General features: G+C 37.6%; 1 protein-coding gene across 4 annotated transcripts in view; it reads left to right on the top strand.

Moving 5' to 3' along the window:
* Window positions 1–15964, top strand: part of LOC116178152 (runt-related transcription factor 3-like) — an 82167-nt gene that overhangs the window by 64380 nt on the left and 1823 nt on the right. For all 4 annotated transcript variants that reach the window (XM_031497563.1, XM_031497561.1, XM_031497562.1 and 1 more), the window contains one exon: window positions 10961–11116. In XM_031497563.1, the coding sequence (XP_031353423.1) occupies window positions 10961–11116 (156 nt within the window). The remainder of the gene's footprint in view (window positions 1–10960; window positions 11117–15964) is intronic.

Raw genomic sequence — 15964 nt, 5'->3', positions numbered from 1 at the left:
TTCTATTCAAAATAAATTTACATGGCGCTGGATGCTATAAACTCCATTGGGTCGACCTCTTCAGGAATATATTAGAATGAGTTTAATCATAAACCTTTTATAAAAATGCCCAAAAAAATCGACAGATGATTTTCTCCTTTGAAAGGGTAGCAGCAAGTTGGAAAAGTGGATGATGGAACATCTTATACACTACAATCATACCTCTCGTATCGCCAGGTAAAATTTGGTTCCTCGTTGAAAGTGAATCTCGAAAGACAATTTGAATCCGGAACAAACCGTGGTTCAGGTTTCTCGAACTTTAATTGTCAAACTTTTGTGTATTCGCTAGAATAATTTCCCAATGTTCCACAGTATGGCAATATCCAAAATGTGACTCGTTCTTTCCGGAAAATGTGACGTGTATGTTCGAGAACACTCAAGAATATTCAGCAGCGTTCGGAAGCTTTCGGGGAGGTTAGGAATGTCGCGAATTCGTCGTAGGAGTGTAATCTTCAAATGTGAATATCTCAACAATGGAGTGCCGTAAAAGCGTACTTACAAAGCGAAATTGGGGGCAGGGACGCGATGTATCCGCCGGTGAAGTCAAATCTGGGTATACCTGAAGGGGGTACAAACGGAAGTAGAAGTTCTTGATAAGACGTGCCTGTCCTTATGGTCAAATATCTCGAAAATTCAGTGCCATATGATGGACGATGGTACTACAAAGGGAAAGTTGGAAAATTCCGATTACTTCCGAATATATGCCAGAAAAACGGAAATTTACTAGAAGCATCTGTTGTTAAAATTTCAAAAAAATATCTCCATAAAAATAAGAAAGTTGACATTGTGCAGATTGTGCATGCGCACATTAATCTTCAAGATTTTTCATGGTTCATGCGCCAGAGTTGTTACCTACTGAATGCAAAAAGAACGAACTTAATATCTTGAAAACTGTAGGAGTAGTTAAGGCCTCGAAAGTGGCTATAATAGCGCCTTCCAAATGTGCTAAAACACTTTCTCATTGGCACTTGATGAGCACTACAAGATTCTGTTGGGAGATTTTCAATACAACTCCAACGTTGCATTTGGGAGAAATCATCATGAACTTTATTTTTTATAAGGCCCGTACATACTTCATATTGCAGCACTTTTCATTGCGAATACAATGATGAACGACACAGAAAAAAACTGTTGGTTTCAACAGGATGGAGGACAACGCCCTAATCGTGCGAGAATACCTATCGGACAAATGCCTGGAAAATTGAAAATTTGTCCGATACGTATTCTCGCACGATTAGAGCCTTGTGCGCGGGTGCACCATCTTGTTGAAACCAACAGTTTCCAACTTTTGTTTTTTTTGTACCTACATTGTAAATAAAGTTGATGATGATTTCTCCAAAACAAAACGTTATATTGAAGCCTTGTATGTTTTGACCCCACCAACAGATATTGTTGTGTAAACTACGTCACGCAGATGTTATTTTGGTGTCAGTAGCTTCAATAAACTTGGGTCACCCTGTATGTGGTATATTTTCAGTTTTTAAATGCAAATCTGGTGGGCTATTTACGAATAAACACAAAGTTGGTTTATTTTATTCCAATTAATATTTCCGTATTTGTTTTTCCTTTTGGACATTTTGTTAGTTTTGCCGCTTTTGTAATTTATCCAATTTAGATAAGGTGTTAGAAGGGAGACACATCTGATCGATCGCGATACGAAGTTTTATTGTTAGGTAAAATTTAATTAACGCACGCGTTCTTTCGCTGATAAGGAGATTCAGATGTTACGAAGAATTGCGTGTTTTATGTGGAGAAGTGGAGACGTTTTGGCGCGGTCCGTTGTGATTTGCGATTTATTTGGAAACGTTTGAAAAAGATGTTTGTTTTATGGTGGATGTGGTGTTTCCTTAAATACTGGAGCTAAAAACAAGACGCTGCTGATTGTTTCGCGGCGGTTGAAGAGCGTGTATATACACCTTGTTACGCCAATTTTCGGGCAGTCAGTCATGCGGCGAGTCTTTTTTTAAGATTCTTTTCTTATTAAAATTTAAAATCTACCGTTCGAACAGCCACCGAAAAATGTTTTCATGTGTTTATTTTTAATTGTCGACCGCCTGCGTGCGGGGTAATACGCCCAAATAGGCTTTGGGCTTCTTTCTTGTTTTACTTCATACATATGTATCGGAAATAAATTTTTGTTCTTGTCAATCAATTAATTGTGTGCTTATTCGAATCTAAGGTGCGGCCCAGATTGAGTTTTGAGATTTCAGTTTTTTTCATTCGTGCCCAAGCTTTATTTCAGATGTTAATCCAAAGTTCTGTAATACATTCCTTGAAGTTTTCAGAAGTTGATTGAGTCCATTGAAAAATTTTAACTCGATATTAGAATTTTTCTTATAGAAGATGCCAGATGTATACGAGGAGAGATAATAAAATTCTAAGTTTAAATTATGATTTGTTTTGAGTTTTGTGGGTGGTGTAGTGACCGCATGCCATTGCCCATAGCAATACTTATGTTTCAGACGTCTCACTTTCACTTGTGAGTACTTTTCTCCGACACTTTCTTTCGAGATATTCGTTTTGGCATCATTAAAGGTTATGTCTCGTTCAGAAGTTACACTCGCCACCCGAGGTAGGGCAATTCTAAACGATCTCGATAAGGGGTCGCGAAGGACTGCGATGTTTGATTTATTAATTCCTTTTGTTGGCACCTTTCATTAGAGTACCATAAAGGAGGGAAGAAGGGCGGTAGCTGTTAGAAAACAACTGCTTTTGTTAAGACTTTTAATACTATAAACTATAAAGGATAAAATCTGTTTTTCACACCCCACTCGCCGATCTCGGAAGGGAGGGAGTTCCTGAAAAATGAATTCCTTTCTATGATATATCATGAAGGGTAAAACCTGTATTTAGCCCTCTAGAATTTTACAACAATCAGCTATCAGAATTTTCAAAAGTAAATTTTCAAAATATATTGAAAATTCAAAAAATTACACAAATATAGATGTATTTATATTGTGGAAATCTGCGATTTCTTTCTGAATGTTGCGATTTATATAGCGACTTCCATGGGAATTATGAAGTCCAAGTGTTTTAAGAGTTAGGGTTTTTGAAAATTACTCAATTATTAAAAAATCGCTTCTGATGTATTTTTATTGATAGCAGTCTATCAGTAATACTTTTTGTCTCGTACGGAACGCTTGATGAGTGAGCAGTAAAAACCAAAATGTTTTCGGTTAATCTGGCAACTAACACATGAGCTGGAGTTTACACCAAAAATGTTTGTCAACCCGGCAAATCATCAATGACAGAAGCTCTTGGTTTGAGTATATCCCATAAGGCCAATGTTCCACAATAATCTGATTTAACCAATACTTTTTCAATCACCTCTTAGTCTTACAAAACAGAAGTTTTAACAAGTTTTTTCTATTATTTCCTCCAAGATTTTTTTTACGCTTTCAGTCACTTGACCGTATCGAGAAGTTTGCCAATTTTGCCTGAGGTGACTTTGTATGGATTGAATCGGTGATTGTGTTGTCGGTTTTTTCGAACCTTCTGGTAATGCGTGAATTACTTTACACCTCATTTCCCAATTACCGATAAGGAAATGGAAAACGTCATAAAATCGGAAATAACTTACATCGTTTACTCATTGGAAAAATTAGTTTAATTTTTGAAATGTCATGGTCAGTCACATCAATGTATCTAAATTTCAGTGAGGACTTTCCACGTATTTATAAATGTAAAACGTGCGATTTGCATATTGTAAACAAAGTCAAATTGTAAAAATGTTTTTTTACCAGAAGTTTTGTGTGAATTTATGGAATTAATTGCAGAGTTTTTTGACACTAAAACTGGCATTTCCTTTTGTTATTATTTTATTTCAAGGCGATTCGTAATTAACAACGTATTTATAACCTTCTAAATTTACTACAACAGGTTTACTTATTGGTCTAATCCATTTTTGGAAATTCTCGCAATGACCTGGTTTTGTAAGACGAATGCTCGAAAGACGATGTTTAAAGTGTGTAATTAAACCTGTTGGCACCTTAAAAATCCTTGGTCCAAATTTCGAACAGAGTTTGTTTATTTCGCGGTTTTGGGTAACGGCTTTTTCACACCACACGTGTTTAAGATGAAGTCAAGTAAACAGAAATTTCTTTGTTTGGGTAGGTAAAGGTACCTTATTAGTTCTTGGCAGTGATTCCTAAAATGCGAGTGATACTTTAAGGTTTCGTTGATGGGTATCGCCTTACGAGATCGCTCCCCAATAAAAATTCTCATGAAACTCAACCCTTGGGGTACGTAAAAAATTTCGCGTAAAATACAACGAAGTTAGTAAAGCATGATGGGCAGTCGTGCAAGTCAAACTAATTTCGATCTAAATCGACCTTGCAAGGTGATTAGCGGAAATCATCCCATACCAAAATTTTGATAGATTTAGATAAATGTCAGGAGGTGTTAGTCACTTTGATAATTGCTTTGATGTAGATCCACGAGGACCACCTTTTCGATTGCCGGAAAAGACGATCCGTATAATTTAAAGATGTGGCGATTTTTCTCGGAATGGCACACCTTCACGCGTATTGTGCCGGAGAGGTATAAATTGGGACACACGAGGCTCAAGGATTTTTCGGCAACTACAACAAACGTATAATTTATAATATGAGGGGTATTTTAAGGATTCGGCTTCCTTCCTGTTTAGTTTCCACTCAAGTTCGGGCAATAAACGTGCCGCACATGTGTTAATTACTAAGTAAATTCCTAATTATTACGTTTTCTGTTCTATTCGGAAACGGCTCATGTCGCCGTACTTATGATTCATTTTCTGCCAGCCATTTACATAATATGCATAATATTTATAGTCCTGTCGTCGCTACAGTAACACTTGTTTTATATCTTTATAATCGTGAATCATTCCAAAAAAATTTACCGTTAGAAACTCTTTCGATCTGATCACACATCGCTTCTTACCACTCGATATGGAACTTACACTTCCGGTAGTATGAGTGATCGTACCATCTCTTGTACATACAATAAAATTGATTTTCAAAAATTCACCGAGAAATCGATTATACCGAGTGTCCAATAATCGCCATATCGGGCGATATCTCGTGACAGGACACAAAAGTTAAAATACAAACTTGTTAGCTGATGCATAACTCAAAATGTTTTTGTATGTACAGGATGCTTCATATCAATTTGGTTTGAGCAACAACTTTCTTATTTTATATGGAACACTATATTTTGTTACAATGGATTGTTTTAAAAAATGTGCACACTTTTTGTTAAGTATCGCGTATACAAAAACTACATCGCTTTTGAAAAATTTAATATTTTTTAGTTTAGGTACACGTTTCAACAAGAACAAACATATTTTATTAATTTAAAACGCAAGAAGCTAGATCTTTTGTAGGGCTTCCTTTGAAAATTTGAAATATTCTACAGGGTGTTTGCACATACACTATTTTTTTTTATTGAGATTACAGTGTCTTGCACTGTTTTTTGTGAAATTTTTAATACCACAGATAGTGTTTCAGATACAGGGTATCTTACTATCCATGTAAGAGAGTATTGCCCTATTTTAGATATTTTTACGTAGGATCCAGTGGCATAGTAAAAAAAATTTGGATCGCCTTTTCTGATTTCAAAGTGGGTATTTTTTAACACTCTGTATATCTTAGCGTCAATTGTTTGCATTCTTTTTCCTGATTACATTCATCACATCATATTTTTCAGATTTTTAAAAGGACAATCAGCCATTTTTATGATTACTATCGGCTACCTTAGTTCCCATGGATACAATAAACAAAAAAATCCATGAATCGATAGCCTTCTATTTAAAAAGCGTAAAGAAGGTTTTTATTTATGTTTCATAGCTAAAATTAAAAAAAAATAGGTTGACATCAATGTAATTAGGATAAAAAATGCCAAAAAATTTTACTGTTGCATTTAAAAAATACCAATAAAATTTCAGAAAGGGTGGTCCAAATTTTTGTTTTCACTACGCCACTGGATTCTACGTAAAAATATCTAAAACAGGAAGTTTTTATCTTTTTTATCCCAAATGGGTAGTAAGATATCCCAAAAAATCAAACTTTGTTTTCGCTCTGTATCTTGGCTAGATTGATTCTATTGGTGATATCAAAAATTTCACAAAAAATAGCTGAGATGTGCACGAAACCAAAAACTTGAAAGAATCACATTTCATTTTTTTTTCGAATGGAAAGCCCCCTTTTTTATCTGTTAACTCAGAGTGGGCGCTACCTCAGCCCGACTACGTGCCTGCATTCATATTTGTTAATTCATTGAAGCGGAGGGATTTAATAGGATAGATTGGTCCTGGGGCCTATTTCATACAGCAACTTTGCAACTTTTCACTTAAGTGCAAAGATTATTATCTAGGTATTTCATAAAATATTTTAGTCAACGTAGCATTTCATGTGTTATTCATCTCTACTTTACATATTTTGATTGTTATCAGTGTTATCACGTGTCACAATAGTCTTTACGGACCCAAATATTATCAGAAAAATGCAAAGTGAAAAGTATGCAAAGTTGCTTTATGAAATAGGCCCCTGTTTTACAGAACCAGTGAAAAGTGAAGAGTGAAAAGTGAAGAGTGAAATGTGAAAAGTGAAGAGTGAAGAGTGAAACGCGAAGAGTAAAAAGCAAAGAGTGAAAAGTGAAGAATGAAAAGTGAAGAGCGAAAAGTGAAGAGCTACAAATGAAGAGTGAAAAGTGAATAGTGAAGAAGGAAGAGTGAAGAATGAAGAGTAAAGAAGAAGTAAGAGCTAGGGAGGAGGAATGAAGGAGGAAGTGTGAGTGAGAAAGAGGAATTTTTCGGAATTCCTTTATTTTCGGGGTAATGTTAGATTGGGTTCCAAAATTGGCAACCACGTCATATCTCTTACGGTATGCTATGCCTATATAGTCGATGTTGGAAATTATCGTAGTTTTGGGCTCATTTTGTGCGATTTTTGCCATATTCTACACATTTTATGTTCCAATTGTTTTAGAGTTACTCGCCTTTTTAGAATGGTACTCCCTGTGACAGAGTTTGTGCATTTCAGGTCTATATACAGGATATAGTTGTTATCATACCTAATTCTTGTGCTCGTTTTGTTACCATATCCTACACACATTGTGTGCATATGTTTCGTAAGCCTCGGGCAAATCCAAACGGAGTAAACGGCAGCTTCAGGAACTCTAAAGGGCAAGCGGCGGCCAGCCACTGGTGAGTGCTACGGGAAAGCAAATGCAGGAAAAGGGAAACAATCCCCCCTCCCCTTAATAATTAATGAAACGGAAAGTAACAAGAAGCTTATCTTCCAATTAAACGGTGCGGCAAAAAAACAAAAGCTATAGTGGCCAAAAGGAAAAAGATCACCTCTAAACAACGCCTTTACCTTTTATAAAATTCTGCTATTTCACGCAGGGATCGACGGTTTTTCCAGCCGACAGCGTATTCGGATAAGTACGCCCAAAAATTACTTCTTTAATTAATTGTGCGGCCTGCTAACGTCCTGGAAATCTGTGTGGAATGACGTTTACTGCAACACATTTAGTAGTGCAGGGAATAGAGGGGTTTTTACTTGCAAAATGAGAAGTAGTTCCAAATTCTTTTGCATTTCATAGACAGTCATCTGGTGGTTAAGCATCTAAGTTTTCGACCTCCCACCCCTTGTGCTTCCCCAGTACCACCCCCAAAACCCCTGAAATTTGGTTGGTTTCTTAGTTTTTCAATCATGTCTCTTGGTTCGCTTTAGAAAAAAATATTGTTATCAGAAATTGTAGACCATAAAATTCTACATAGCTTTGATATACGCTACTTTGTTGTGAAATGTTTGTGGTATAAATCCCTCTACTCTGCACCCTTACCAAAGAGGATGCATAATAATGAAACTTGCAATCCTTGCTAGTGAGGATATTTGAATCACTGTGAGATTGTAGCGCTTTCTAATATACTTTTGAAATTAAAAAAATTGTCTCACTTCAGTTCAGTTTCACCCCCCCCCCCTCCCTTCGCGCGGTAGGAATAGATATTTAAACGCTCTTGTGGCGATTGTGAAGTTAGTCAGAGAGTACAACGCTTACATTACATATGTTTTCTATTCCTCTTCAAGGGGTGAAGTGAGATAATTTTTTTGTTTCAAACGTAGGTATATTAGAAAGCCCTACAATCTCACAGTGATTCAAATATCCCCACTAGCAAGGGTTGAAAGTTGAATTATTATGCATCCCCTTTGGTAAGGGTGCAGCGTAGGGGGATTTATACCACGATAAGTTCAAGATATTTTCTCATAAAACTCTTAATTATAGAGATAAAATATAAAATTTGGTTAAAACATCTACATAGAAATTTCAGAATTCTTAAAAATATAACCAACTCTGTAGCTCGATATCGTTTTTAATAAACATTTCTCAAAAGTGTGCATAAAAGTTGTGTAGAATTGTATAGTCTACAATTTCTGATAACAATATTTTTTTGTAAAATGAACCTATAAAAAGATATGATTGAAAAACTAAAAAACCAACCAAATTTGTTTGGTTTTAAGGGTGGTACGGGGGAAGCACAAGGGGTGGGAGGTCGAAAACTTGGATTCTTAACCACCAGATATTCTTTCACGACATGCAAAAAAAAATTGGAACTACTTCTCGTTTTGCAGGAAATGGTCCATTTTTAGTCTCTATTTTCTGGACTATAGTTTGCTACTGTTAATTTCACTTACTTAATTTACCGGATTGAAATTTCTAAATTCGGTAGTACATTATGGCCTCGATTATGGCTCATTGTTAATTGCAATTCCTCGGGTCGGCATATAGGTCGCTTATTAACCTGATAACGGCGTTAATCTGCACAGCCTTGCAGTTTTTAATGCTTATTTTAAATTAACATAAGAAACAAAAGCTTAACGGAGCCGAAATTCTAAAACGTTAATTTGCCGACATCTTCTAAATGACACAACTGAAATAAACAACAAAAATAATTGAACGGGAACGGTATAGTAAACGGCGGATTATTTATGGTAGCGGCGGCGGCTGAAAGAACTCTAGAAATTAAATTTTAGCTTCTATCTTCAACTCCTAGAACCAACTCAATTACTTTCGGCAATACACTTTTAGTCACGAAGCGCCCAACTTAAAACGCTTCAAGATACCGGGTGTTCAGCAGAGCTGGTCGACTCCACCAATATACGGTGTAGTCATACATCATACTCAACTCATACCTTTAAGGTGGAAGATAGGTGCTTCGTTACAATCTACCCTTGTAGAATAGTGTATTGAGTGTTGTAAAATTGAACACTTTGCCTCAATTTTGTTAAGACAAAGGTAAATTATCGTACCTTAGTTTAGTGCTCACTTTGTGCTATTGTTTTGCTATATCTTACACATTTTCTGTTCCTCACACTTCAGTTCACACGTGTCTTGCTTTTTGTATCTCAACGTTGTGGTATATTCTACCGTAGGAGGCAAAATTGTTGCCCTTGTAATGGGAGATAGCTTCAGCCACCTCGATTTTACGGAAATAATATGTTACTTTTGCCGTATGATTGAGGAATCCACTTTTTGTGGACCAATATTTTACCGTAAACCTGAGTCATTCTTTCGTTGATACATTTCTCACACCATTCCCCTCTTTAGTGACACACTTAGTAACCGCGTTAACTTAACACTTATTCGTTCGTAGGGCATTGAAACCTTTGTAACTTACCAAATGACCGTACTTACGTATGCATCTACTATGAATCCAACTTATAGCCTCCACTTCTAGGAAAAATGTATCCCGATCCAAAACTTTAGAAATTTTGCAATGTGACTGTCATTGAATTTTTCAAAAATGTGTACGACGACTGCTAAAAACGTTACCAATTATTGTTAAGTGAAGTCTCAAGGAAAAGAAAATGAAACCTGCGCATTAAAAATGATGCACCAATCGGAGCTCGTTAAACTGAACCATCAGATGCCATATCCTCAAGCAAAAATTACAGTGATACCCAACCAATAATAATTAATATGTACCTACTTGAGAAAATAAAACTGTTACAAAACTCTGTGTCCTTCAACTAAAGAGTGGCGTTCTGTGAAAATTTCCCTATCTTATTTAGCAAGATTATAGAAGGAATATTGGCAAGCCGGCCATCGATCAGCAAATGCCGACAGTTAAATAAATTAAAATGAAAATTTTCACAGTGGAAAACATGATACTTGTTGACCTACAACGAATTTTAAATCAATCCGCCGCAAAAGGGGAATTATTATGCTATCAAAACCAATACACAGTGGGCAATTAACACATGTAGTTAGCGAACGAATCGAAGCGCTGAAAGTGAAGGTCCATTTGAAAACCTATTCACTCGGTCCGGCGACAAAAATAATATTCAAATCAAAACATCGAAATGGTAATTGTTATGTCACGAGCGAACAGCAATTCGGAATTTCCCCCAACGAAATTTTACTATCTTGATGAGTAACTGTCCAAGGACTATCCAGAAGAAAGGTGCGGAAATTTGAAATGTCCATAAAAATAGTTGTACGCGTCTAGGCAATTTCGTATTTCAGAGAAAAGGAGTAATTTCAGGTGTACAGTTATTCTTGACCAAATAAAACGTCTAGTCGTCCACATAATATTGTTATTAAGGCTCTTTGAAAGCGAGCTTGTCAATATCAATGACAACCGATTTGTTTTCATATTAAATCATTTACATACAATAACTCATTCGAATTGCTCCGTGTGCCGTGCATGTTAACACAATAGAGGGGCAAATCCATATTGCGGTTTTGCCATAAATATTTAAATAATATAGAAAATAACTGTTCTTTTTTATTCCTAAACCCGAAATAGGCGAGCGTGAGACTAGAAAACGAAGAAAGTTTAAATCGAAGTTTCGCTGCATCACGCGTGCATGCGGTTAAGTGATCAAAAACAAATCGCCTGTCAATGCCATTTATAATTAATTTGATGTCCTGCTCGTTACAGATTCGACTGCATTAAACGGACCCACCCCCTCGCACTGTCCGGCGCCCTGGCCGGAGTACTCGGCGCCCTATACGCCGTACAGCCCCCCACAGCCGAGCGGTTACTACGAGCCCCATCAGGATCCGAGCCATACCTCCACGTTACACCTACCCACCGGTATGTATTATGCGTAACACCTAAATTTGATATCGCGACGTAACCGCAAGAATTTCGTGCTATAACGCAACAATAAACTATGCAAAACCAAAAGAATGAACATCGATAATTTTGAGGTTAAGTGTATGCAATTAATCTCTTCGTTGGGGTTAACAATTATGAAAGTCAATCGGCTACTGCTGCATTCCGATTATGCTACGATTGGTGCGTCAGTAACAATTCGACTGTTTCGCGGAAATCAGGTGATTTTTGGTTCTTACGGAATGTGGAGCTTTATTTCGAATTCGGATTAGCGAGAAATGGACTATTATCGCTATTGGTTAAGGTCATCTCAATCCTACTTTAGATGGGGTCGGTCATCTAATGGGAAACTACTTAACTTATAATTATCGCAATAATTTGTGGCCAAGTCAACGATGGATGTGAACCATGGCCTTCTTGTATACTGTCAACTGTGTATCATACACGTAACACATTTGGACGTACCTACCCATTTTTAGATATCGTGGGTCCACGTTGGGCGCCAAATAATTACAGCAGATTCGATTAGATTTGATTAGGTGTCCGGACTGGCTGGACTAGTTTCAGTATTGTATCTGCAGATACCACGTTCTCTTCTTCTTTCCATCGCGGAACGTTGGAAGGGTATGTGGTAGGTCCTCCTCTTCGCAGGTTGGACCAGAAGATTGAATCAGCTTATATCCCATTTGATCCTTTTTTTCCTCCTTCCTAGATCTCAGTCCTTGCTTTTTGGCAGTACGAGTGTGTCCTCGGTGGCATCTGGCGACCGAGTGTCATCCAGATCTAAGAAATTACAATGGAACTTTCTGGAACCTCACTGTCCACCGTTTCCGGAGGTGAATAGATGTCCCAGCAATAGTTCCTCTAAGATTCTGTCTAACCGAACTGTTTGATATACACTGTTTGGCTTTGTGGTAGTTTGTCAAATCGTTGGTGGTTTTTTATCTGTTGAAAACGCGTGGCGTATTCCACCAGGTGATTTTTGATCCGCACTAACCGAGTTTGGATTTGGGGAAGCAGTCTTTATAGGAGGCTTCTCCAGCTGACGAGTCTGTAGGGTTTTCCTGCAGGAGGAATTGAATTCTATGGGTCTTTCTCACTTCCCGCGTCATTTTACACGAAATACAGTTTTGATCGGATAATGAAGGTTCGTATATGCATTGATCGCAGATATTTATTATATATTTATTTATTTATTATATACAGGGTGACAATTTGAAAACTTACCACCCCCCATATCTTAGTAAATAAACGAGATATTTAAAAAAATCAAAATCCGTTTCGGTAATTCGGAGGGGAATCACAATGACATAGTTGGCGACGCACCCCCTCCAACCCCCTGCGCCCCAGCCACCCCAACTTTTAAATCTTAAATAGTGACCCCCCATGTGTGATACGTCGTTGGAAAGCTCTGAAAAAATGCTTTCCAACCATACCAAATAGCATTACATTTAGGTTAGTAATTATCGTGCAAATCAAAAAATAAACTAATATGATACATTTGAAATCTGTCGTATTTAAAACGCAACCGGCGAACATAGACGAACTAAGACAGAGAATAATTCAAGAATGTCGAAATATTGCAAAACCAACATTTGAAAAGGTTCGACAAGAGTTTGAGAATAGATTATAACTGGCGATCAAAAATGAGTTGCTGTCGAGTCGGCTTTGGAAGTTCAAGTTAAATACGATTTTCCATGTTTATTTTTTGATTTGCACGATAATTACTAACCTAAATGTAATGCTATTTGGTATGGTTGGAAAGCATTTTTTCAGAGCTTTCCAATGACGTATCACACATGGGGAGTCCTATTTAAGATTTAAAAGTTGGGGTGGCTAGGGCGCAGGGGGTGTGAGGGGGTGCGTCGCCAACTATGTCATTGTGATTCCCCCTCCGAATTACCGAAACGGATTTTGATTTTTTTAAATATCTCGTTTATTTACTAAGATATGGGGGGTGGTAAGTTTTCAAATTGTCACCCTGTATATTATTATTTATTATATATTTATTATTTATTATAAAATGAACACTGGCACAAATTTCTACTACCAGAATGTTTAGCGAATGTTTTTTTATTCTCAAAGAGGAGCTTATAGTTTCACTAACTGTGTTCGGGGGTCTTTTAAGCTTTTTATGAATTGACCGAGATCCTGCAATGGAATGTCGTAGAACTTTCGGGGTTTTCGCATTATATTCATACTATTGTGTTATTCATGCGTCTCTTAGTGATGGCACCAGCGGTCTTTTTAACTAGTTCATTACGGAGAGAACCCTACTTTAAAATGGCTAGTTTTCTTTACCTTCAGTTGCATCTTACTTTAAAACCATCTCAATGCCTCGGGCGAGGTCAGGGGCCAAATGGTTACGTGTCATCAATTCCGACGCATTTGGATTGGCGAGAACTCGACCTCGTGTTTAGTATGGTTCGTCTTTCATTACGTTAGGTGGGACCAAGCGTCAAGTAGAAAACTGGACGGCGAAGTCGGTACGGTGTCATCTGTACATCATATGGGCCTAGGTGCAATAGAGGGCGAGACGCATAAAGATAGACCGAAGAGCAACAGAAGAAAGAACATAAACTTCCTAGAAAGATAAGCTCTGTTTCGACGGCTGCGCCTCCTCACCTCGCCCACATATCCCGCTCCCGGGTGGAGCATATAGGCTCGGTTTCGGTGGATGCGCCGCCTCACCTCTCCTAAATGTACCGTGACACATTTTTATTTATATAGACATGGTCGGGTAAATTACAGAAAGAGTGTATTTTTAACATTGGAAATGTTCATGTTTTCGTACATGGCTACAAAGTTACGTAAGTTTCGTTCAAGGCCAAAAGATAACGGTGTCGCATCAAGTGACGTTTCTACCGTACTCGGCCCTGATCATTAGATTAAGGAAAAGTGATGGATACTGTCGATAGGGTGACGGGGTGATCCGAGTAAATAAAAGTTATTTGTATTTTACATTATACGGTTATTTCCAATTCAGAAAATTCAAAAAATCAATTAACAGTCGCAAAATATATCGCACTTTTTTGTAATGACAGACGCAGAAGATGGGAAGAAAAGGAAATAGAAGAAGAAAAAAATGTAGGGACAAGAGTGACGAGAACCGATCGATGGAGCATTCAGACAACAGCAAAGATGAGGGAAATGAACGAAAAATAATGAAAAGAGTAGAACAGTAGCATAAATAAAAGGCCAATAACATAGGAAAATGAAAGTAGTGAAGAAAGGTGACCTGAGACAAAATTGATAATAAAGATCCTATTGATGCGAGTTTGATTAACGGTTCTAAAATCGCAAAGGCGAAACAAAGAAGAAAACGTAGTAAGGGGTGAGCGAAGGGAGCGCTTGAGACAAAGTTGGGGGGAATGATTCGTGGTAAAAACGTTGTATGCAGGAGATGTTATACGTATAAAGAAACAAAGTATAGTGGACGAAGTTTGTTCTTGAGTCCCAAAATCGAGCAGCAAAAAGATCTATAAACAGGCGAAGGAGATGAAAGGTGGGAGTGGAGACAAAGTTCGAGAAATTAATGGGAGAGCCGAAATACAGAAAAACGGAAATAGAGTAAGAATAGGGGAAACGGTTCAAAGATTGCAGTCTGGAAGAAAGAGAGAGAGCAGAATTTGAGTGGAGGGAAGTTTATTGACGAGTCCAAAAGCCACAAACGAGAAACAAAATTAAAAAGGGAAAGCAAAATATGAAGAGGGGAGGCGACAGTAGAGACAAAATTGGAGAAGATTGGTTGTGTAATTATGTGAGCAGACACCAAGTTAGAAAATCAGGAGACAGAACAGGAGACGATGAAGAGTCCCAAAATGGCAAAGGCAACAGAAGAAATGGGAGTGAGGCAGGAATAAACGAATTACTGAAAATACTGGATTCTTGTGAGATATCACGTTGGGTTCAAGACAATCATTTTGTGAACTGGACATCGTGCCGCAATTGTTGAGGCCACTTAAGGCTCACGGCTACTTTACAAGGAATCGACTACTATCAAATGGAAGGCTACTTAAGGATGTGCAACCCTTACAGCCCATCCCCCAAAAGGATAGATGTGGAATGTAAGCCGATATAGTGCCACCTGTATAGCAGATGGGGTCAATTGCGGCAGCTCAAGAGTGACATATAGAACGGAAGAAGAAGGAGAACATCATTTAAGTAAAAAAAGGGTCGTAAGATCTGGAGTAAGTTCTAAAAACCAAGTTGAGGGATATTGCGGTAAGTGCAGGAACAAGATTGGCGAGAAGGATTCCTTAAAGATTTAGAGACAGCTGGGATGAAGACGATAGGAGAATAGAAGATAAGAAGAATTGGTTTATAAGAATGGTAGAGATGCAGAAATAGGCGAAGAACGAAAAAGAAAGCGGAAACAAGATTGGCGAGAAGCAGGTGGTAATTATGAGGTTACCCGAAGAAGTAGAATAGTAAGACAGAAGAAAGAACAGTGTGAGCGGAAAATGAACGCACAGATGAAACAGAGATCGAATAGTGAGAATGAAGACAAAGTGGGCAAGAAGAATGCATTAGAAAAATGATAAGAATCACAGAGATGCGAAGATGGAGACAGTGGAAAGATGAAAAGAAGAATTGTGCGACTTCGCTAGCTCGCAAACGAGAAGAAAAGGCGAAAGGGAAGTAGATGAATGTAATAAACGTAGAAAGAAAGAGTAGGGAAATTAAGTGGAGACAATGTTGGAGTTAATGTAAAGAAACTAACTCGGAAACTAATGACTGTACTATTGAACAATTTCTATTAGAGACGATAGAATGTCCATGATTACAAAGGTGGAAAGCAATAAAGAAGGGTGGAGAAATACGGAT

The sequence above is a fragment of the Photinus pyralis genome, unplaced genomic scaffold (genome assembly GCF_008802855.1).
Source record: "Photinus pyralis isolate 1611_PpyrPB1 unplaced genomic scaffold, Ppyr1.3 Ppyr1.4_LG8, whole genome shotgun sequence".
NCBI classification, from domain to species: domain Eukaryota; kingdom Metazoa; phylum Arthropoda; class Insecta; order Coleoptera; family Lampyridae; genus Photinus; species Photinus pyralis.
Note: the sequence above shows the minus strand (reverse complement) of the source record. Positions and strands in the feature narration are given on the sequence as shown.